The sequence below is a fragment of the Mixophyes fleayi genome, chromosome 6 (assembly GCF_038048845.1).
Source record: "Mixophyes fleayi isolate aMixFle1 chromosome 6, aMixFle1.hap1, whole genome shotgun sequence".
Lineage (NCBI taxonomy): Eukaryota > Metazoa > Chordata > Amphibia > Anura > Limnodynastidae > Mixophyes > Mixophyes fleayi.
This window is the reverse complement of record NC_134407.1, coordinates 54,518,686-54,543,281: the sequence shown is the minus strand read 5'-3', so window position 1 is coordinate 54,543,281 and position 24,596 is coordinate 54,518,686. Positions and strand designations below refer to the sequence as shown.

Here is a 24,596-nt window from a genome sequence, read left to right as displayed (position 1 = left end):
CTTTAGGTTTTTGACTGTTTTCACACAAACATTAAGCATGTTAATATGTGGCATGCACAACACAATGACATTTTTTTAGATTTTATTTTTGCACAATATTTGTCGTTCATGTCCCTGGTTTTGATTGGAAAAAATATGGTCACCTTAATGTAAGCAATCCCAGCAGTCACTACAGCACGGACAGGTGGCATTTGGTGTAAAATGTAAAACTCTAGTTCTGATAGGTGCACACCACATCCAATCAGCACTGGTCAAGTGTTTGGTTTCTAAGTAAAGTAACTTTGATCTCATGTCGGCCTACTTTTCCAACCTTGCTTCCCATCTGGATGCAAAGTAGAAAAAGACAAGGTGGTTTGGCTTGATGGTGGGGTTTAAACCAAAAAATTGTACACCTTTTGAGAATGGAAGGATAAAGTTCTGGTGGTCATCTGATCACTCCCTGAGTTTATCAAACTACATAGCTGATATCCGATGGACTATTTAACTATTATATGGGAGGCAGATACTGTTTCCTATTTGCAAGGGACATCACCATACGTCCCATTTCTCACGATTTAGGTGGAACAATCCCACTGTCCCACACAGTAACGCATGGGTGTTTTAGGGGAGGGCTGTTGGAGGTCTGTCCTGCACAATGAAACTCACATACTGGGAGTTATGTATTCCACTGATAGTCATGCAATCTGGGACCTCGTCCAGGCTTGTAGTGGCCACGTACAAAGAAGTTACATTTTCATCTGACAGTAAAAGTTTAGTAAAAAGTATATTACAGACAGACGTCCCAAACCAATGATGTTCATACCATCTACAGCTGTAAACCCAGTAATTATAATGATCCCCTTTCCTTCTAGGTGGTACAATTAGTTTCACTTTTGGAGGCACAACTTAGTAAAACTAGGAACCGAAAAAACAACAGTCATCACCTAACTAGCATACACTTTGAATTACAAATATTCAACCCGGATCTCATCTCTCTTAGTAAATATTGTGTTCCAATTTACATTTTAAAAGTGACACATTAGATGTAAAAATAAACAAATAGCACATGTTGAAAAGCTCACTAAACCTGTACTGTGCATCATAACTTTTACATTAGGAAGTTACATTTATCATTCTGTGTATAACACCATAATGTGCTTAAAGCACTGTGGCTAAATTGCACTGGTGTCTTAATAATAATAAAAGGACAGTATTAAGATATGTGTAATAGTGTGGCTATAAGTCTCTCTCTCAGCTAGCAAGGTGTGACCAAAGAAAGTTGATTAGAAGAGAAAATGATCCTTAGGCTCCCGTCACAGTGACATGTCATAGTAACTATCTTGCTATACCACATTTAATTAAAATTACTTGTAACAGAAGGGAAATTTAATTTTTAATTGGAGTTTTCTTGCCACGGTGCACCAAGTGTCACTAACATAAATCACATAATTATGGTCATTGGATTCAAAGCGTTCCACATCTGCAAATACAACAAGCAGGGGCAGGACTTGGTTACTGGTATGTTATCCAAGATATGGTGAATTAAGGGAATACCCATGTTCAAGAAAACGTTACCTAATCAGGTACAAACCTAACAAAAATTATATTTATATTAATAGGGTCAAAACATTTTTTAAAGTTATTTATAATTGATAATGTGCCTTTTACCCCCCAGCGCTCCCTGTGGTGTTGTGGGGATATGACATAATAAACCAGCTACTCTGCAACATACGCAGGCAACTGGGGACCGTGACTGTGCCTCCAGGTCCATCTTCCATGCCATTAGGGCATGAGGACACTAAAATACAAGACAAGAGGAAAATTGCAACTTGTGTAAACCCTCAGTCTCTGAATCAACCAGTCAACTCATGTCTTGATAGGTTTACGCTTCATCCTCAACTAGAAGCCCCAGAACCAAAAATAAAATGATCCTACTCCTATAAATAATGAAATAAAAAAGATGAATGATAAAAACACAATAAAGTGCAATCAGAGTCATGGGAATGTTCTTAAAACTATGCCTAAGCCTCTGATTGGAAGGATCGATCAAGGGTTTATTCTACCTTGGTCCCACTTCAGTTGCACTAATGCAGTAGTAGCATACTGCTGGGTTCATCTTGAGACACTTTTTTTCAATTGCAGTGGTGGCAGTAATTTTACTGCAGAAGCAAAGGCGAGAGAGTGGAAGAAGAGATCCACACTAAACGCACATGACACGGTTACCAGATTCAAGAATTCATCTCAAAATAAAGTCAATGTCTATGAAACAAACACGATAAACACGATATACGATACAAGCCCAAAACTTTATATCTTTCATTAAAAAAATGAAAAGCCTATAACATGAGCAGACCTAGTTACATATACACAACATTTATTTTAGGTATATTGTTTAAAGCAGTAACACACAAGCTTTGACATGTATTAAAGTCCACTAATGATTTCTTTTCAACTTCTTTGGGCAATTTCAATGTTAGTAGACCAATTTCAATGCAATTTATGATAAGCGATATGTAGTCATATGTACAATATGATTTGCACTGTCTTCTTCTGTAATTCAATGCATTTTAAAATTTGATTTGTTATACATGTAGTTTTTTGTCTTAACAAATCTCAATAAAATTAAGTTTAACTGATAACTCAACCCAAAAGCTAACATTGCTGCTTTGGGTTGGATTATTCGACAAATAAAATTTCACGTCAGATGAGTAAAAAGCTGACGAGGGAGGATCCTGGACAACCATGCAAGCAGAACTGGTTGGATATTACAGACATCACAAAACACAGCTCATCACAAGTTCATTTAGAGACCACAATTGAATGAGATTTTCTTTTATGCATAAACCAACCGAAAACTTAGAGGTTAAGGTTAAGAAACTTGTGATTTACAAAATGTTTTAAGGAGGATTGTAAGTTCTATGCAGATATATATCTTTAGAATTAATTCTGCAGGCACATTGTCTTTCTGTTTAACAGAGCAGTGACACTGCAGCATTTTGAGTGCAAAATTAAAAAGTTTTACTGTAAGCCAAGACAAGAGTTTCCCCTTCTCCCTTGAGTGTCCAGGGCACGGATGCGTGCCAGAGCTTCCATATTCAATCCAGAGTATTTATAATTTATTCTGTGAGCTTCACAAGTAAAATGTTCTCCAGGGCCAGACAGGCAGCAGTGGGAGCATTTGAAAAGTTATTTCTCAGGGCATGTTTACTCAATGGGACAGAATTCTGGACTCAATGGACCTTGGGGAAACGTGTGGACAAATGAAAACTTATTTACTCAATGACCTTTGGACTAAAGCTGGGTACACACTACAGAAATTTCCACCAACTTTTTATGCCGAGCGATTTTACATGTGATCGATGGTCCGATCGCTCGGTCCATGGACTGCATACACACTAGCCTTGTTTAGGACGATAAAGGGAAGAGCGAACGTCTGTATAGCGACTTTTTACAGCCATGTTGTAGTGAGCAATGACTGTAATTTTGTACTCACTGTTGTGGATCAGTCGGAAGTTTATACACACTACACAACGGAAACGAGATTGGAACGAAAATATTAAACGGTACGACCAACCAAATGAGGCGACAATCGTCCATTTGGGCAGACTTTCGACAATCGTGTCACTTCACACACTGACCCGACCTTTGAACGAGCGGTCGTATGTCAGCTGATTGAGCCGATTATTGGACGAAAACCGTGTAGTGTGTACCTAGCTTTAGGCATTTTCTACCACAGATTAAACACGTGGCTTATGAATTACCTATAAATAAATACAAAACACTCAGAATATGGATAAGATTTGTGGTGGGTTACACTTTAGGGCCCGATGTTGAGATGGCGGTAAATTTGACGCAATCTACGATCAAAAAAGCTGAGCGGAAAAATTGTGTATTTATGCCCATATGCTGAACTGTACACATCTTATGGACAAGATCTGAGCAGACCGGCGCCAGTAGCATGCTTTTATACATATTTAATTGCAGTAAGCACATTAGTTATTAAACATAAAAAATAAAAAAAGTACAGCACACTAATACAGCATCAACACAACTCCCCTGCTAGTGTACATAATAAAAGTGTTGCTTAAATATGGACACAAAAACATAATCATCATCAGTTATGTCTATAGCGCCACTAATTTTGCAGCGCTGTACAGAGACTCCCAGTCCCTGCCCCATTGGAGCTTACAGTCTAAATTCCCTAACATACACACACACACACACACACACACACACACAAAGAGAGAGACTAGTGTCAATTTTGATAGCAGCCAATTGACCTACCAGTATGTTTTTGGAGTGTGGGAGGAAACCCACGCAAACACGGGGAGAACATACAAACTCCACACAGATAAGGCCATGGTCGGGAATCGAACTTATGACCCCAGTGCTGTGAGACAGAAATATATGCCAGAGTGAGGAAGCGTCTGTGTCAACAGAGAAATCACAAGCAGCCAATCACAAGTGGTTCACCAGAGCCGGAGACCATCAACATCTGCTATTTGCAATTGCCCTTCACCAGCCACAAATAATGGTCTGCATCATTCGTAATTAAGCTAACAACCCCTTAAAACACACGGCCTACTTCAGAACACCCCTCTCTAAACTAAACAGGTGCCAACAGGCAATGTTGCAGAATCATGCAATTCTGCATGTGAGCATAGTATAGGGAAGAGTGAAACTTAGATACAGTTGTAACTTCAATTCTTTAAATATTAACTATGCATTGCTTGTGCTCAGCAAATATTAAAGTAGTACTACCTTCTTCTCCTATCCCCTGGCCCCCAGGGGCCACTGAAAGGCAGTCATTCACAGAACACAATCACAGGCAGCAAGAACTTGAAAAACAGGTAAGTGCCACCTATGTCTGTTACTGTTGGAGCACTTTCAATAACATTTTCAGGTAAGTCAACAACCAGGTTATTAAGCTAGAAATGTTAAATAGCACCACAAATGTATAGAGCCTGTCACTGAAGAACTAAATACACCAACATAGTGTATTTGAATACATAAAGTTAGAAGAATAAATAACAGCAGTTTACAGGTCCTCACCCCTAATATACAATCAGTGACACAGCTAAAGGCTGAACCACAGTCACCCTGACATAGAAAAGCACCAGTGCGGAATGTTCAGCAGAACGAGACCTTCTAGTTCTGAATGCTCCTGAGCTCAGTGCAGTGGTGTTATTGAGTAATGTGCCAGATTAGGAAATCCTCCTATAACTGCAGGACAGGCCGTGCTGGTGATTCTGTGGTCACAAAGAGTGAAATAACCAAACATGTCCTTAGCCTGCGTAGCATATTGGGCTCCAGAGTGATCACCAGGTGCATTGGGCTCAAGAGTGATTGCTACTGTTGCGTCACCACTACATACATACAAAGCAGAAACAGACTACATAAGCTCTTCCCTCACACATCGGAAGCAATCACCTACACAAATAACACCCTTGCAGAATACAATATGTTAGCAATAATAATGTGGTTAACAGGTTTTATTAAAACTTCATAGACTATGGAAAACCAGGGCCTAAAATAAACACACAAAAAATGACTACCGAGTTTGAACCATTAAACTTACACATCCAACCACTCTCACCTTATTCACATATCTAACTATATCATCTCGGCTTCACTAGAACAATTCTCCTGCTTACTCTTAAGGCACTGGATCCCAAACTTTCTAAGTTCGAGGCACCCTTAGGGTCTCCATAATTATTTCAAGGCACCCCTAAGCCAAAATAACTACCAATTAGTCCCCCACCTTGCTCACCACAGGCACAGGCTGCGGCACCCCAGGGAGCTGCGGCGCGCAGTTTGGGAACCAGTGTCTTAAGGAATTATTCCAGTTTGTTTGCCCTCAGCTCATCTGCATTTACTGAAACTTTGACATTTCCCCAGAGTACCATCTCGCCATTTGTATTACCTTATGCTAGAATAAAGAAAGGTTGGAATCTGCGCTTCCCACAAATGAGTAATAATGGTAGTTCGCCTCCAGGGCCACCGAGACGGGGGGGGAGCGGGTACTAATTACCCGGGCAGGCCAGGGGGCCCGGCCCGGACCCTCGCGCCGATGAGTGGGGGGGGGGGGGGTAGTTAAAATAAATAAACATACTCACATGATCGTGGCGCCGGCGTCCCTCCTCTCTGCTCCATTCAGACAAAATGCTGGGCGTGACATCATGTCACCCCCAGCATTCAGTCTGAATGGAGCAGAGAGGAGCAGAGAGGACCAAGAAAGAAGAGAGTAAAAGGAAAAGGTAAGTAAAGGGAGCAAAACGGGGGTCATGGCACAGAGGGGTTAAAAAACGAGGGGGGGCATGGCACAGAGGGGTTAAAAAACGAGGGGGGGCATGGCACAGAGGGGTTAAAAAACGAGGGGGGCATGGCACAGAGGGGTTAAAAAACGAGGGGGGGCATGGCACAGAGGGGTTAAAAAACAGGGCAGCATGGCACAGAGGGGTTAAAAAACAGGGGAGAGCATGGCACAGTGGTGTTAAAAAGGGGGGAGGCACGGCACAGTGGGATTGAAAAAGGGGGGGAGCAGCATAGTATAATGTGATGAAGGGGAGCCAGGTGAAGGGGGCAAAAGCAGCATGGAGGGCGCAGTGTGATCATAAGGCATGGCGATGATGAAGGGGCACATTAATGTTGGAGCTGGAGGAAGGCCTAATTATTAATCGTGGGTGGTATTGATTTAATGCCAGGGTTGTTTGGAATTATCTAAATGTAGCCACTTTTTTCCAAATAGGGCCCCCAGCATTCCAGGATCCAAACAAGCCGCAAGTAAAGAAACCTGCAGCCACAGGTGGTGAAAGTGAGAAGAACAGGTAGGAGAGAGCAGGACAGTATGTGAAATGTTGTGTATTTCACATGTCTAGTAGGGACAATGCCAATTTTTGGTGAGTGTTATGCCCAATGTAATGGCTCACAGGGGGGGCCCACAGGGGAATGGAGGCCCCCTTAGCCCAGGGGCCTCCGTTCCTTTAATCCGGCCCTGGCTATTTATACTGTGAGTAGGAGTTTTCTGCTTGCAACGTTCTTCCATATTTGATGTGGTCTGGGAGCCTTTATGCCTCAGCAGGAGGACTAAACTATACTGAACAGCCATGGAGACATATAAAATGTTTTTGAGTTTGAAATTGTCTTGCGGAGTTTTCTTTTTTTTTGATTATTTTAGATTTCTTGTGGAGACTTTTGCATCAGTTTCTGCAAGTAGCGAGAAATTGGCGACTTAGCAGGGGAAATTTAAAGCGGCGATGGCTTGTAAAGGCAATGTCATTTTAAAAAATTACAGCAAAGCGCCAAGAATCAGCGATTAGTTAGAAAAGCCGCTTAGTAAATATACCTCCTAGGTTTCAGATGTTGTCTCTATAATTAACACATACAAAAAATGCTAAAACTAAACCCTGAAAAAAGCAAATAGATTCTGTTTAATGGTGTATAAAATATAAAGCGGTTTTGAATGCCATGCGTTTGAACTTTTATATAAACATCTATAGATCACTTTAGTGAAATATTTTATAATGGATATACATAGGTACCTCACAACAATCCCAATTTAAAAACTGGGACAAAACTGGTCACTCTTCTGCCCAGCCCATTAACAAGCTATTGACAAGTTGGCACACAGGTGGAAATGGATTATGTGCGTTATACTTCAACAAACTGGAGGAAACGGACAAACACGCTATTCCCTGGAAAACCATATCATCGTACTAGTTTAAATATTGCCTATTACATTTTTATAAACACAGAACGGTGATATTTTGATTACTACTCTGCTTTAGCCTTGAACATTTTCATGTTGCCAAGATACCAATATTATTTATGGGTACTATAAAATCTTAGTGTGGGAGACACAAGACTCAAAGATGCTAAACAGATGGATAAATGATCATTGTACAAGTGACACAACATAAAATGTAATATTTATGCTTCTTCCTGTTATAACTGTGAAATGAGTCTTTACCACGCACATTTATTCTGTGCTGTCATTATTTTATAGTTTGGAATCAATGCCTGGCAAAGGAAGGGATTATCTGTGCCACAAACTGCTCACGTAGCCTATTCATGGAATATACAATCCAGTCTCTGCAGTGGGTTTTTAGCACAGAAGGATTATGTATAACTGTTAACATATAACTTGTCTGTGTACACAAGTAAGTACTTCATCTTTAGTGTGACTGATGAGCACACATGACAACTCGTTTTAAAAAGAAATTTTCAGTGCACGGTAACCTGATTGGCATTGTCTTGGTCAGTATTAGGCTTAACTGTGTACTGATAACCATCGTCTAATGAGAGAAATCTGATGTGACAAATCTACAGTATCAACTTACACAGAAGCGGTCTTAAGGAAAAAAGAAAAACTACTGTTTACATACAACATGTTGTGAGGGACTTTAGCCTGACTGCACTGATGCAACAAAATTACCCCATGTATCTTTTGGTTTAAGGTGTAACTGTCACCTACACACAACGTTATATTAATACAAATCTCAGCATATATCTGCAGAAACATTTGCCTGTAGTTACTGTGTGTTATGGCTGTATAGTTTCTTCTATATTCACCTCCTCACATGAAGTTATTCAGTCTGGGCAGCTATGAATATCCAATGAGTATCAATAAAAGGCACAAGATCCGAGACACAGGCTGTGAAATCATCACGCAGCCTCACTGAGGCCTCTTTTTAGTATATTGACACTAAATGATCACAAGATCAGTATGTAACTGGCAATCCCCATCTCCTGTCTCCCTCAAGGTTGAAGGAGTCATCCTCACCCCTGTTTCTTACGCATGCTGCCTGAGGGTTATCGTTGATTCTGCCCTCAAGTTTCCCTCCCCACATCCAGTTCCTCACACAATCCTGTTAGGGCCACCTTTGCAACACTGGCAAGATTCACCCTTTCCTCTAACACAATTGCCTCCCATTCAATCTGTCTTGAATACAGCATCATAACTAATCTCCTCTCCTACTGTGCTACTCTGCAAAGCCCTCCATTGGCTCCCCATTCCCTCCAGAAAACAATACAAGATGCTAACTCTTACCTATAAAGCTCTTTAATGCCTCCTCTCCTACATCTCCGAACTTGTCAATACTCCTCCTCTTCTTCAATATCCCTCACCTCTCATCCACTGCTATCACCACTTCACCCTCCTGCCTTCAGAACTACGTTCGCACTGCTGCCTCCAACTTTTGAATTCATTAAACCTTCTGACCACAACCGCCCCCCACCCCCAAAACTCAAATCTTTCATCCACTCCTACTGTCTCCATTTGCTACCCTGTCCTCTTAAACGTTAACTCTCATGAGCTTGGCTCTCTCTACCTCCTATCACGTCATCCTCTTTGGACGGTTTTCTATGTTCTAGTTGCATCTTCTAATGTAGTAGTTTTCTCTATTGTCTCTTATTGTATTGTTATTTAGGGTTTCTATTGTTTATCTTGCCCCTTACTTATTTGTATATAGTTTGGTTAATATTTTGTTAATTGCGTTGTGTTGCAGATTCTGTGACACCTTGAAAATAAACCATGATGATGATGTATGACAGACTGGGCACAGGTTTACCAGCTTATTTTTCAAAATGGTATGTGTGTTAACAACTGTATATTGCAATTAGGTTGTAATACTAAAGTTCCATTTTTCAAAACTATATGACAGCCACACTGTAATGTCATCACATTACTTTAATTCAGAAGGGAAATGATACCGATACATTTGCACTGCTCACAGTATGAATTAAAATTTCTCCAGTGTGTTGAGCCTTTGAGAATAGACCGTGCAGTCTGATTCGGCAAGAGCCAGTATATGAGTAACTGTGGGAGAGTCCATCTCTGCCAACTGACACTAATTTTAAGGGACAGTCCAACATTTTAAAGATTTATTCCTAGAAATTTCTGTCCCTGATTTGCAATATTGACCATCTCCATAGTACGACTCTTGTTATCTTGTAATCTGAATGCAATTCTCACTATCCAATCTTATACTATGGGATTTAGAACTTTTACTGAAAAGGAGCACTGAAAATGTAAATAAATTATATCATAACTAAGTTCAATATAAATATTAGGATTGCAGTCCAAAACATAGGATTAGATAATTTGCTGGTTTAAAAAAAGACTAGCAAAATATATAACTTGAAGGGTGCAACTTCAAACAAAAGCGTCATCGCCCATACCCGAACTAAATACTGCTTAAAACATGTTCTATACAATCAAAACAATCCACCCATAGAAAAGTACTGTAAAGTAGATAGCTTTTCAACATGTAGCCGCCACAGCTACCACTATATAAAATAAAAAAGAAAAGGGAGAAAGCATAACTAATAATCAAACATTAAGGCATTCCCCCTAAACTTTTGACCAATCACTATAGACAGGAGCCTGTGGAGCTGGTGTCTATTTTTTGTCTTTCTTTTGCGTGCGTTTTTTTTTTTTTTCGTTTTGTTACAAAATTGGTTTTGCTTTGTCTGTTAATGGAGACACATTTGATAAAGACTGGTGGGATATATCTATTCATGTGCTGATAATAGAATATCTATTCCAGGTTGTATGGTTAAATTTCTAACTATGAATGTAAGGGGTCTGAAATCCCCCAAATAAGCGTTGAACAGCTCTTTCGTCCCGTTCCCAATTGGTTTGGGAGCGGGACTTGGGTTAGGTTTATACCACAGCTCAATGGGAATCTCTTTTTTCCTCCATTTACCATACATCACGATGCTTGAACCATAGCAAAATGTTTTTAAAATTAATCCATAGGCTCTTTTTAACCTCGGCCCACTTACATAAAATGTCGCCTTATGTTTCAAAATATTGTTGGTGTAAATGTGAGGAAATTGGAGATATTTTCCACATTTTCTGGACTAAACCACTAGTCCAAGCTTTGTGGACCACTGTATTTGCACTTGTTACAATTGTCACTAAGCAGGATATAACTATGCTACCAGAAGTGGCTCTAATTCAGATGCTTCCATCTGGTATTTCTGCCTCCGATATATATGTTAATGGTCACATCTTTATTGCCACGCGGGCTGAAACTGCACAGGTATGGTAGTCCGAGGTACTCCCCTCCATCCATAAGGCAGTCTCCAAGGTGCAAGTTAGTTGTGATGTAGAAGTAGAATAGGGAGCATCTAAAGTTTCCATGAGACATGGGACTAGGCAATGGCATAACTGGCTAGTTTTTGCCACTGGCTAGAAATGGAAGCTCTTTTGTAGGGCAGTAGTGTTCCTAGATGTATAATTATTTGAAAAATTAACTAAAAATATTAATAATTTATATATTTATTTTTATAATAATACTTCTTAATATATATATATATATATATATATATATATATATATATATATATATATATATAAAAGAAAATAAAAAAAAAAAAAAAAAAAAAGGGTTGCAGTTGCAGTGCTCAAATATCTACTTAGACTATAACGCACAACAATGGTCAGCACCAAAGTGTCACATAGTTAATTGCCAAATAGGTGGTTGATCTTTTGCTTTAGCTGGAGTTCTTTATTGTTTAGTAACATAAAACAAAAAATACTGACTAATCATAAATTAAAGTCAGAGTTTTAAAAAAAAAATACATATAGCGGCTTATTTAACAATATAATCCATAATAATCAATAAGACACTATAACTTAACGATCTATTGCTATAAGACTAAATGAAAGCCAAAGGGTTTACCAGCTTCTTTTGAAAACCACATTAAAAACTGCATTCATTATAACAAGTGAGAACTGCCATATAGCTTGTTCTATCAGTCATAGACTCAAATGGATTAAAAAACAGCCAGTGGACAAATTATTATGAACATTGATAGAATGGGTACATAGAATTAAGTATTAGAATTAACAGTTACTTTAGAACAAAGAAAGCCATTTTCATTGTTCTGACCCAGCAAGTATGATTTTGTTCAGATAGCAACAGGTTATACAAAAATGTAATATAATTACATAGATCCCTAACAGATTGTTATATAATTCACAAGACACTAAGGGCTAGTTACAATAAGAGGTTTTCCTGTAACACTGGAGATTGGATGAATGTCACAGAAATGCCCCTAAATCACAGAGTAACCAGTTCAGAAATTAATTGGTACTGTCAGCTCATTTTATGAAGAAATATTCAGCGCCTCTTCTAAGCACACAAGCCACTGGCAGATCAGGTTGTATTCAAAAAATAAATCTGTCTAGAATACTAAGAATTGCTTTATTTTATTGGCAATGCAAACACAGTGCATCCTTCTCAACAGATGGAGACACAAGTTACAATTTTAAGGAATTCACAAGTGTTTCCTCTTGACTGGGAAAAAAAAAAGCTTTAACAAATGAATTAAAAGTAGCTTGGATTTCAGTTTTGAAACAGTGAAATCAGTGAAGCAAACCAATTAGACCTGCCAGAAACATCAACCTGTGCTTTTATTTAACAGTAAATCTAGAAAAGACTGAACCATAATGTACTAGGTCGAGTTAAAAGGTTCTTGGCTACCAAATAAATCTGACAGTATTAATACCATGGCTACCTGGAGAAATGCTTTTGTTTGATGGAGTTTTGTTCCGTTATCCTAGAAAAGAAAGTCTCTGTGATTTAGCGTATTTTTCTTTTTTCCACTCTGTGGAAAATACATAAACAGGACATGTCCATAGAAGTCTGTTTGCTATCGTTTACTGGGAAGAGTCTTAAGCTGTGAGCATGACTAAGCTTATATTATACAACCAAATGTTTGCAGCTGAAAAAAAAATTAACAAATGGTTGAAAGAGCATTATCAGAAAATATATTTGATTCAAGAGTGAAGAAATAGAACTGAATTTTATTACACTGAAATCTCCCGAGTCAGCATTTTCGCTATGCTCTCCCAAGTCAATATTCGTCATTCACCCCCACTCAAATCACCATGATCTTCTCAAATTGCCAAACTCTCCATACTCTCATAGAGACACCATTCTCGCCATTCAAATCCCCAGCCCTCCCCCCAATTAAATGCTCTCACTATTCCCCTCCCCCGAGTCACCATTCTCACTTTTACCCTGCCCCTAGTCACCATTCTTGCCATTATTTCCCGAGCCAGCATTCTCAATTCTTTTCCACTAACCATTCTCTCCCCACTATGATCACCATTCTTTCTCCATCATCTCCCAAAAGTCATTATTCACCTCATTCTTTTCTTCATAACTCTCAACTGCCTCATTTTCTTCACCCCCATATCCTTAACAATCCCCTTCATCTTTTTCCTGGTGTCAGTGGTGTATCTAGCACAGCACAATAGGTCAATGAGTCAGGTGGGCCAAGCATCTGCATCCTGATTCATAGGTCCACCCTGCACCTCCATTTTTGCTGGCATGGTAGGAGATGGTCAGCCACAGCTATAGGGTACTAGCCTGGGAATTTTGGTCCTGCGTGGTAGCTAGCCCCTCCCCCTAAGGCCAATTATCATATTAACCATACTCCTTCTTACAGCCGAGGATCAGCTCCCCGTCTGTCAGCCTGGGTCAGGATGTCTAGGCTGACAAAAAGAGGGCACAGCCAGTAAAGGGCATGGGGTAACCTGCTCCTCCTCCTGATGACCTGACTGGCTCCCGTCCTTTTTCTCCCCTCTCCTTCCTCTCTGTTCCATGTGGAAGGGGGGTTTAGAGGAAAAGAAACCCTCTGGTTTTTAGCACATGTGACCAATGTGCACAGTCATCTCCCACAGCAATATCTGCAGATCAGGTAAGTATAGTGGGGTATTAATGGAATGTTTGTGTGACATTAATGTAATATGTGTGTTGGTGGAATATAATGTAATGTAGTGGGAACTAGTAGGGCTGTTAATATAATGTGAGAGCTGATGGGGGCTATTCGTAACGTGGTTCTGTTCATCTAATGTATCAGTAAGTGGTCACTATTCATTTTATAAGGGGGATCTCTTTATTAAATTTGAGGGATATTAACGTAATGTGAGGGTCATGGGTCCTACTTATATATTGTATGGGCTAAAAATGCAATATTTGGCCTCCATATTAAATGTGGGGGATTATATTTTAATGATGGAGATAGCTGGGGGGAAATAGGCCTTTTTATTGATTTAATCTGGGGATTGATTAGAGGAAAGAAGCCTTCATTGTTCAGCTTTCCAGGAGCTGAATAGTACTTGCATCCTTTCCAAACAAGGCCACAACATATCAGGACCCAACCAAGCAGCAATAGATTTGAAGACACCAGCAGCAGCACCAGGTAGTCAAAGCTACAAGAACAGGCAGGAGAGAGCAGCTCAGTCTGCCACCTCTTCTGAATCTGATCCAGCAGTCCCGATTTTCTAAGATACCTTGACTGATTGGACAGTTGGGAGGTATGTTTCATGTCAAACTGCTCTCCCACACCGCCCATGCCACCAGCTCTTACCCTGCTGAAGTGTCTGATGGAGGAAGAGTCAGAGGGGTGCAATGTATGACACAGCTCACTCTGCTGTTTCAGGATGTGGGCGGTCTCTGAAGGATAATGAAGACATCATCAGTGGGACTCACCAGCGCTCTGCTTACAGTTCCTTCCCACAAGGAGCAGTGATGGTTGGAGAGCCCTCCTCCAACAAATACAATAGGTAGGAACCTCTGGGTGGGGGACTTGTGTCAGTGGGGGAATGGTGGGGCAGCATATATAACAAGAGAAAGTGGGGGCATTTGTCACAAATATTCCTCCACCATTCTCCCCTTGTCACATATGATGGGGGGCGGATAGCACTACTCTTGCACACAGGTTCACTGAATTTCTAAAACGCCCCTGTCTGGTGTAAATGTCCAACCCATCATATCCCATTAATTTGCTTCCATTCCATCCAAACATCCTTATGCTTTGCATCAGCATTCATTATCCTTCTCACTCTCTCCTCCATGTCAATGTAAATTATTCTCTTCTCCATGTTATTATCCTCCCCCATGTGTCACATTACATCTTCTTGCTGAATCATTGTGAGTCATTATTCTCCAGATCCTATCTCCCATGTCATGATCCCACAATTCTTTCTCCATATCATTATTCTCATTATTCAGCTTGCCTATGTCATGTCAGAATTTAGATAATAGAAAGCAGCATGTGTATTTAATATGCCCCTCACTGATAATCTGTGTTATATACCTTTATCTAGTGAAGCTCCTGCCATGTGATAAAAGCTTAACGCGGTGTCCACATCATTGATGTTCTTGAGGAAGGTAAAGAAATTTTCCACTTCTTCGAACGCCAGGCCCTGGTAAACACAAATAAAAAGATTTTCTTGGTATTGTAACCAGACACACTTGTGTCAGCTGAAAGAAAACTGTGATCACATTGGTTTGACACGTTTAAAGAACAGATGCTGAAGTACCCGATAAAATGTTATTTCTCCCATCAACTCCACATTATTTTTTTCACAGGGATACTGGTCTTCTCTATTACACATTATAAAGTGAAGGTAATGATATCAGCACAACTTGCCACCATTGAAGGTTCTTGCCCCTTTAGATTACCCCATATAGATCAGTGTAATTAAGACCACACTCCAATAATAATTGTTAAAACAGATCTCATTAAATTAAGTTCACCAAGAGTTAAACTACAAATGAGTGATTACCACAATCTGATAAAAAAGCTTTACCAGAATTCTAACGATCTGTACATTATAAAGCTGAAAATGTGATCTGGTCAATGTACCTTATCGTAAAGAAAATGAAAAGGTGATTAATGGCCAAGTAATCTTCATACAGATTTATCTAAAGAATTGTTGATGAAGGAATCATTCATCAATTTCCTTGCCCAAGGAGCATAATCTATAAGGACATGCTGGAATATTAAATTAGCAGTTGTGATGATTAAACAATGCTTAATTTTGACCTGTTGTAAAGAGCAACAAGGATTTAAGCCTTAACATTCAAATACTTTATTGTAGACTAAATAATTGAGAATCACCCTGTTTTGGCTCTTCTGAGCTACTGAATTACTGCAATGAAATCAAGAACAAATTGGATGTATGAACTTCTTTTTATATAGCCGTGTGGTCAGAGGTGTCGCAAGGAGCCATGGCACCCAGAAATAGGCACATGCCACGGTGCAACCCCAGTACTGAAGCTTTGCTTTGAATATGTGGTCTTCTATACAGACTGCTATAATTACAGTCAGGTAGTCAGGTCACCACACTAATCTCAGAGCAGACGTGGCACCTCACCACTGCTCCACCCCTTTGTTGGCAAACCAAAAAACCAGACCTGCATACTGGGGATTTTTCATTTCTTTCTTTTACAGTGGAATTGTCAAGACTTTATTAGCATCTTCTACACAAAGAGGTTAACAGTGTCACACACAAAATAAATTAAATTAGTGACAAATGAACAATACACTATAATGAAAAAATATATACCCAACATTCAGGTTTGGAGAAACAAAAAATACAATGCACTGTAGAGGTGGTTACTAATACAGTAATAAAAATATAGACAGAGGGTGCAATACTTATCGTATAATGCAATCGTATATAAAATTTATTGTGAGTGTGTAATGTATGGTGGAGTATAAGAATTAATTGAAATATTCTTAAAATGGATGAAGTATAGTTGGTGAAAAAGGGATAAAAAAAATGTAATGTAAAAAAAAAATAATAATAAATAAATGAGTGTGCAATGAATATAGCTTTGCTTAGGATAGTTTGCTTTGCTGGAGTCAGATTTCAGAAACCAATTACAGGAATAAAAATGGGCTTATCTTACCCTAAGTATCCCTACTGAGGTATTCAATCATATTCCAGATGTAAATCGCTGATGCGTGTAAACTTTTTCCGGCTTGGTAGTGTCTTCAGAATTACCGCGAAAGTGAAGGGAGGCCGCAGTGGAACGCATGGATACTGTGGCAGTGAGGTTTCAAAGTATGGGCTCCAACGCGTTTCATCCAGCTAGCTGACTTTTTCAAGGAAGCATGCCCAGTGTCTTAGGAGTAATTGATATCTTGCCTCCAGTTTTGATTGGATGAAACACGTTGGAGCCCATACTTTGAAACCTCACTACCACCGTAGCCGTGAGTTCCACTGCGGCTTCCCTTCACTTCTGCAGTCATGCGCGGTATTTAACTTTAATTTGGGCCCAGAGAGCCAGACCATTTACAGAAGGCATCTTAGCAATTACTAAATTTTGAAGCACATGAATACTAATGAGGAAATATAAACTTCAGAGTAAGGGGTCTAGGATTCATTCTGTTTTCCTGGTATTAAGATCAGGAAAATAGTTGTACATAATTGGTGTATGACGTAGTGTTCCATGTTTATCAGACTTGGAGCCTAACAGGAATTGTTCTTGGGAAACTTATTTTACAACTTTTATTACACCTTAAAAAAAATATACAATTTAGATTTGCTCACTGATTGCAACATAGTGTTTATTGTGCAGGTATGGGGTATATTATCCACAATGTCTGGGACTTTGGGTTATCCAGATCAGAGCTTTCAATAGTTTCAAGCTCTATACCTAAAATATACTACATTAGATTACATGTGCTGCCGGCCAGAAGTCTAATCAAGAATCTTGAGAGCACTACGGTGTCTGGAGATAAGAAATGATTGCTACAACGCACAACTCTGCAACATGGCCAAGAATAAACTACCTTAGGCTGAATGGAACAGCTAACAGACCTTTGAATGGACTCCTAAATTTGTATTTTTTTAGCACAGAATTTCTCAATGTGTGGTATATGAATCCCAAGGGAAACTTCAACAGATTCAAGGAGGTACATGGGATACAAGTTTGTCTGTCTCCAGGCTGCAAAAACGTGTCAAGGTATTTGTCTAAAAAAGCTGTGCTAAATTGTGAAGTGGCGCAGATGAGACTCTATTAGCACAGCTTGAATGGATTTCACTGGTATTATTGCTTAAAGAAACAGTTTGTGCTTCTATTACACTTCAGCCTTTAAGGGAATGGTTCTTAAATGCATTTGTTGATAACGGGCGGTGAATTACATCATTAGTTGATGGCTGGTTTCAGGAATTTACATTATGAAAATGATTGTCTTCCCTAGAATGTGACTATTGTAAAGTGATTATTTAGTCACAAATATAATCATTTTAATCGTTAGTATCCATGGTCCCAGTACAGATGGAAATGGACAATGCAATTAATGGAAAGACTCTACACAAGTTACAACAGATCATTTCTTATTGTCTAATGAGTGCATTACTTATGCAAGTCACTGAGTCCCACAATTCCCTGGCCCAAATCTGACCTTGGCTTTATGTGCTAGTTGCTATGATTGTCTGACATACATAATGTAATAGTTTAGCTGTTTACACAGTCATTACGGAGAGCTTTTAACAATATAAATTCTCCTCCCTCCGAGATCCATTTATGTCACTATCCTCCTGCCTCTAAGATTCCCCTCACTTGTTTTTTTTAGATTTTTAAAAGACCTTAAATTATAACAGAGACAATAAATAGAAATTACTACAAAGGAAATAAACATGACACAGCTAGAAAGTGGCAATGGTGAATGCCAAGAGCATATTGATTAATGTATACCAATCGCCCACACGCAGCAGAATTCAACCTATGACAAATCACTAGGAACTGGTAAGATCCTCGAGACATGAATACTGGGTTAGCTCACAATTGTGTTTAGGCAGCTGCTAAACTTGAAATGATATATAGACCTTTAGTTGGAGACAATCTTTCTTAAAGCACTGTCTATCTTCATAGTTTTTTTATTCTGACTTGTTCTATCATGGAACATATGCTCTGTCTGCCTGACCTTTGCCAATCAAGATGGTTCTCTTTATTGTAAGGCAAATAGACACAATATATCCAAACATCTCCTTGATCCACTTCTGAGTTCAAAGTATCACATTTCGATAACGGGATGTTTTTATACTAACTACACACTGCAAAATAATTTTACTGTATATCAGAGTTTCACAAAACCAGTCCTCAGGGATTCCTAACAGTCCATGTTTTCTAGGTAACAACTGAAATAATTACTACCACCTGTACTGTACTAATTGAGTCACTCCGCAATGAACACATCTCCAGCAAGGAGATATGGAAAACATGCACTGTTAGGATTCCCTGACAACTGGATTTTAGAAACCCTGCTGTACATGAATTCTTTTTAGCTTACAATTCAATTCCTCTTTGATCAACATTTTTAATTGTAATGCAAAAACACAAACATAATGCATTTGAATAATTGACTGTCTTGTGTCAGAATCAGATTTCAGAACTCACTTCTCCATCCTTAAATCGTTTCTTCAGCTGCTTAAGCATATGAGTGAGTTTCTTGGATTGCACTCCGCTGTATGCCAGGAGCATGCTGCCAAACTGGCGCTCAGTGATGTGACCATCCGCTGGATCATGGCGCTCGAACTGAGGAGGAAAAAAACTGCATTGTTACCTCACTATAAAAACATACTGTTAACACAATGTGGCGACATCTTCATTATTGTACTCATGCCCTTAATGATGCAGTGAAAATCAGGAACACACAAGATCTTACATCACCACTTGCTTGTTCAGTCCAGAATGTGGAAGAAAGAAAAAATATCTGCAGATAGAGCTTAAAGCAGGGACTGTGTGGGCAACCTAGAGGATGCACCCTCCACTCGCAGGCAGCACTGCCACCCCCGCTGCTTCAAACCTTGGCAGCTGGGAGTGGAATCCTAGGCTCCTAAGACTGGGAGTGTGGCGCTGGGTTGTGACATCACAGCAAGGCGCCACACTCCTAGCGTAACACTAACACGAATGGGCAGCAGCAGTCAGCTTCATATTCTCCTTCATGTCAGTGACTGGCACTCCGAGTGGGGTCACCATGGGGGTATTCAAATCTCTGGATGAGTGACATTATGTCACTCATTCAATGTTTTGGGAGCACCCTAACCATTGGTGCCCTAGATTTGCCGGCCCTGGCTTAAAGTGTACCTGTTGTTCTACATAGTAGAATCAACCATTATGTGGGCTGCAAATGAACTAGGGACCACGTTTGTGTAGGGCATTATGCGCCCCAGCAACTAATTCCTACTGAGCTGACTGAATATTGGTATAGCTCACAAAATGGCTGAATGCCCTGTGGCCAAACCAACAGATACACTTTTACATCCCCAAGAAAAATGTCTGTTCTGTTTATGACTATGAAAAAATTCAAGTGGTTATTTCAAGGAATAAATAAAAGTAAAATCAGATAAACACTTTACATTCACCACCAGCTATATTCCAGATTACTGCTAGAAGAATCAGTCTCCTTACACACCGTGACACTCTGAAAAGTCAATTAAATCAATTGTGTTTGACCTCTGAGCGCAGGCATGTGAGAAGCGTTGGTCACATGAGATAAGGAACAGTGACTATCTCTTGCAGAAATTTTAATGTAAAGAGCACAATTTAGTCTTTTATAGTGCTCTGCAAAGTATAGCAATTAATCAAACTTGTGCTGTCAGCTTGCTGCTCAGCACACAGAGCTCTGTGTACCAGCAGAATTTTCATTCCGTTTTAAACTGAACACTTAAAAGATTGCAGGTTCGCACAATAGAATTTTATATGAATAAAGTGAAGCAGATTTCTACATACACAAGGGAGAACATATAGTGTTGAAAAACGTTGTATAAGTGGCACTTTTTTTAAACAAGTGCTCACCATAAAATAAATAAATATTTTAAAGTAAGAGGTGTTAATAGTTTCAGTTCCTCACAATCAAATTTTTCTGAGGAAAAATGATAATCATCTACAGGCATCTTGGTATAATGAGGTTGTAGCCCTGAGCTGTTAGACTGTCTCTGCAGGGCTAGTCTGAGCAGCTGAGAAAAGCTCTCGGCTCCGCTTCAGTATAATGTTATTAGACCCAGTGTAGGCACTTCCCAGGTCAGAATCTGTAGCAGCCTCTGCTGACATAGGCAGATAGCAGCTCGGTTTCTCCTACTGCACTTAACTACTCCAGAAGCGGGGCTCAGAGAGGACAGGAAGCTGATTACTTTAATTCTGTAATATAATGTATGGTAACGTTCAGTTTCCTTTCTCACTGAACAAAAGCATAATTCATTTTTTTTGTCTTATTTTTAGGCTTTTGATTCCGATTATTGTTAACTAGACCTATTTGTGTTGTTTCTTGGATTTTAGTTTTGGTCAGAGGAATAGGATGTGCACATTTCCGCTGTACTGCATTGTTGTAGGATGTCGCCCATATAGATTTACATAGAATTATGGAGGTGAAATCCTATATAAACTCAATAAAATGGTAGTCAGTTTAAATTATACATATATGAAATGAAAGACATTTGTTTGGTAAATTCAATCCAAAATGATCAAGGCAAAATAAAGTATCATTACAAGACCAAACTCTGTCAACTGGATATTTAGCAAATCATAGTCTTGGCATTCAGACAACCAGATGATAATTGACATGGTCATTGATTTGGTCCAATAAGGAGTGATTTGGTGCTAATTATGCCTAAAATGCCCAAATTGCTGCATTTAGGAATAGTTTTGGAGCTTAGTTAGGTATAGTGGGGCAATAAGCCATCCAGATAATTGTGCTTAGGGGCAGCTTTGTGGCTTAGCTAGGTACACTGGGGCAATAGGCCACCCAGATTGCTGTGCTTAGGGGCAGCTATGTGGCTTAGCTAGGTACACTGGGGCAATAGGCCATCCAGATTGCTGTGCTTAGGGGCAGCTTTGTGGCTTAGCTAGGTACACTGGGGCAATAGGCCAGCCAGATTGAGGTGCTTAGGGGCAGTTTTGTATCTTAAGGTGGGTAATATATGTTACTTTTCCAATTGAAGTGTAACTTCTTTTTACAAAAAACAAACAAATGAAACAATGTGAAGTTCTAATTAGTCTCAATACATTAATGAGGTTGTACATATATTTTACTTACTAACAAAACTTGCCTCTAGTATGTTGCAGTAACTGAATGTAGAACACACTTTTACTTTATATCGTTTCAACCTGCACTACACTCCATTTACTGCTGATGCACCACAGACAAAAGAAAACCTTGCTAGTCGCTCAGTCCTTGATAAAACAAACCCAGTAAGCAGACATTTGTATCTATTTTTCAGACACCTATTCTGTTAGAATACAGATTCCAAACTCCAGGGTATACTCTCCTATACGAAATGGAGTTTATTTATTAAACAAATCACCAAACCTTTCCAATAAAGTACAACTGACTACGGGGTACAAGGCCGGATCCTCTGGGCAAAGACGGAAATAAATTCAGCAGTTCAATCAAGTTGAAAACGAATACATATCAACCGCAGTCGTTTCCAAGTGAATGCAAATAGCTTCTTCACAGTCACTTAATGTTTGTTTTTTTTCCTATATGTGGTAGACACTCAGTACCAGTGCAGATATAGTATTGGAGTGAAATGAAACAATGATTGGGTTTCTGATGATGAATTTACTGGAGTTAATAGAGAAGTTAGTTTTCTGGTATTTCAAGCAATCAACACCTTAAACGATCACACACTTTTGTGAAAATTAAATGCTCGAGTAATTATACATTAGCTTACATGAGACATTTATATTTATTGTAATATTACTTCTTACACCCAAACAATTACCTTTTCCATAACACCTAAAAACTGTATTACTCCTTCCTACCACAGCGCTTCCAGCAACGCCAGGCACTCGAATTCAGAGAGACTAGACAGAGCTGTGGCCGTAACGCAGGTCACTACTAGATATAATATGCTGGACGTTGAAAAAGTGTCACTGAGGCGTTGATGGACATCCTTTGGAACTTTGCTATTATATACATCCTGGTTGGAAGTATCATGGGAGTTATTTTTGTGATGTAACTTGGAGAGTACACCAAAATATACTTGGTGCTTGCGGGAATTGCAGGTACTGATAAACATGGGGGTATTACAAACATCTTTTGCATATGCTGGTAGCAACATGTACATTTCCTTTAAGACCACAACTATTCCCCAACCATGCTTTCATCTTCTATTAATATTTACTGAACAAAAATGTAGTCTGCAGCAGAAGAGAAGCGATAGAGCCGTGAAACAGATTACAGTAATCAAAACAGACAAGCAAATCTGTAGACCATCAACAAGAAAACAAGGCTGGAACAGAAAGTGAAATTTGCATGGACTCAACTTTTATTACCTGTCACCAATAATTTTACTTACAACCAGAAAATGAAAAAAAGATACACCTATCAGCATGCCCACAACATAAACCTCAACTACTAATTTACCATAAAATAACTTTCAAACTGTTTAAAAAAAAAAAAAAAAATCATATTCTGGTCCTTTTAAAATCCTACACATACCCCAAAATACACTTCCTTGGAATCAATCTCCAGAAAGTACAAAGCAATGTAAGTTTAAGAGACAACATTTTCAATTTTCCTGTCAGCATGTCTCTGGACTCGCCATTAAAACTACAAGAGTATCTTTCAGAGGGCTCAAAGTCTAAGATGGTCTCCTGCAGCATATTCTTTACAAGGAAAGTGTGTTGACAGTTACTTTGTATATGGCTGTAAAATCATTAGTAAAGTAAATACGGCCATATTGTATTTTAGAATCAGGACAAAATTGTCCCCATATCTGATCAGTGTAACCACTATCATGGCGTAAACTGTTAAGTTCCACCAATCAAAACACAATTATTGGGATTTTTGGTTGGTGATGAAATGCTTTGACAAGCTACAAGAGTTTTGTACATCACTACAGCTCCTTTATAAGAGGTTTTGTTGTGTGACACACTTCATTCACTTACAATGGGGCAAGAACCATTTTAGGGAATAATTGATATTTAAGACTATGAGTGGGAGAATACACAGCCATGGTATGTTTGAGGTCAAGGAGTTTCACTTTGTCTAATAGCTAAAACACTTACGCTAGTCACACAAGGATTGATCCTGTCCAATTTAGTAATAGATACTAGCCAAACTGGATGAGTACTAGCAATTTGGTTCACAGGCTTGTTTTGGGGTTACACACACTCACAATATAGCAGTCTGTATGGCACAACTTTAGCCCCTACGAATCATATTAATGAAATGTCTTACCAGGGCATCTTTTCCTTTACATGAGAAATTACCAAACAGATGGCTACTGCTACATTTCTCATTTGCATAGTTGTCAGTGGAAAACTTTTTCAAACCATGGTCTACGAATCACCCCTATTGCTGTGCCATTCACCCTAAAAAGTCTCTTTACTTTAGTCTTTTAATTTCTGTGTTTAGAGAAAACCCAGATAGTTACATCATTAGAAAGGTGAAGACAGACAACACATGCCCATCAAAGTTAAACCTTTTATAAATTCTAACTGTGTTAATACGGAGAAAAGCAACACACAACCCCCAAGTGGAACAGATGCCAATATAGCCTCACAGGGGAAAATTCCAAAAAATCCACTTTATCAATCACTCCCATAATGTTCTCTTCTAATTATAGCTACAAATACTGTTTCAAACAAGAAGGGCATCCTCTGCATTTTTAAAGTCTGAATTTGCAATCAACCCCTCATGTGATAAGGAATAACGCAGCTTAACCACTGTTACAGTAAAGAACCCCTTCCTATGCTGAAACAGTCCTTATTCCATTTGCATACATGTGAGATAAAACGCTTTATAGACAAATCTTTGTTTTGATGTTGAATTTATTTCTGCATATTAATTAGGTTAAT

At 39.1% G+C, this 24,596-nt stretch overlaps 1 protein-coding gene across 2 annotated transcripts in view; it reads right to left on the bottom strand.

The window, feature by feature from the left end:
* The window catches only part of MICU1 (mitochondrial calcium uptake 1), a 168,009-nt gene that overhangs the window by 27,774 nt on the left and 115,639 nt on the right, over window positions 1–24,596 (bottom strand). For both annotated transcript variants that reach the window (XM_075216581.1, XM_075216582.1), the window contains exons 9-10: window positions 19,191–19,328; window positions 15,094–15,202 (exon numbers count right to left, since the gene is read on the bottom strand). In XM_075216581.1, coding sequence (XP_075072682.1) covers window positions 15,094–15,202; window positions 19,191–19,328 — 247 coding nt within the window. The remainder of the gene's footprint in view (window positions 1–15,093; window positions 15,203–19,190; window positions 19,329–24,596) is intronic.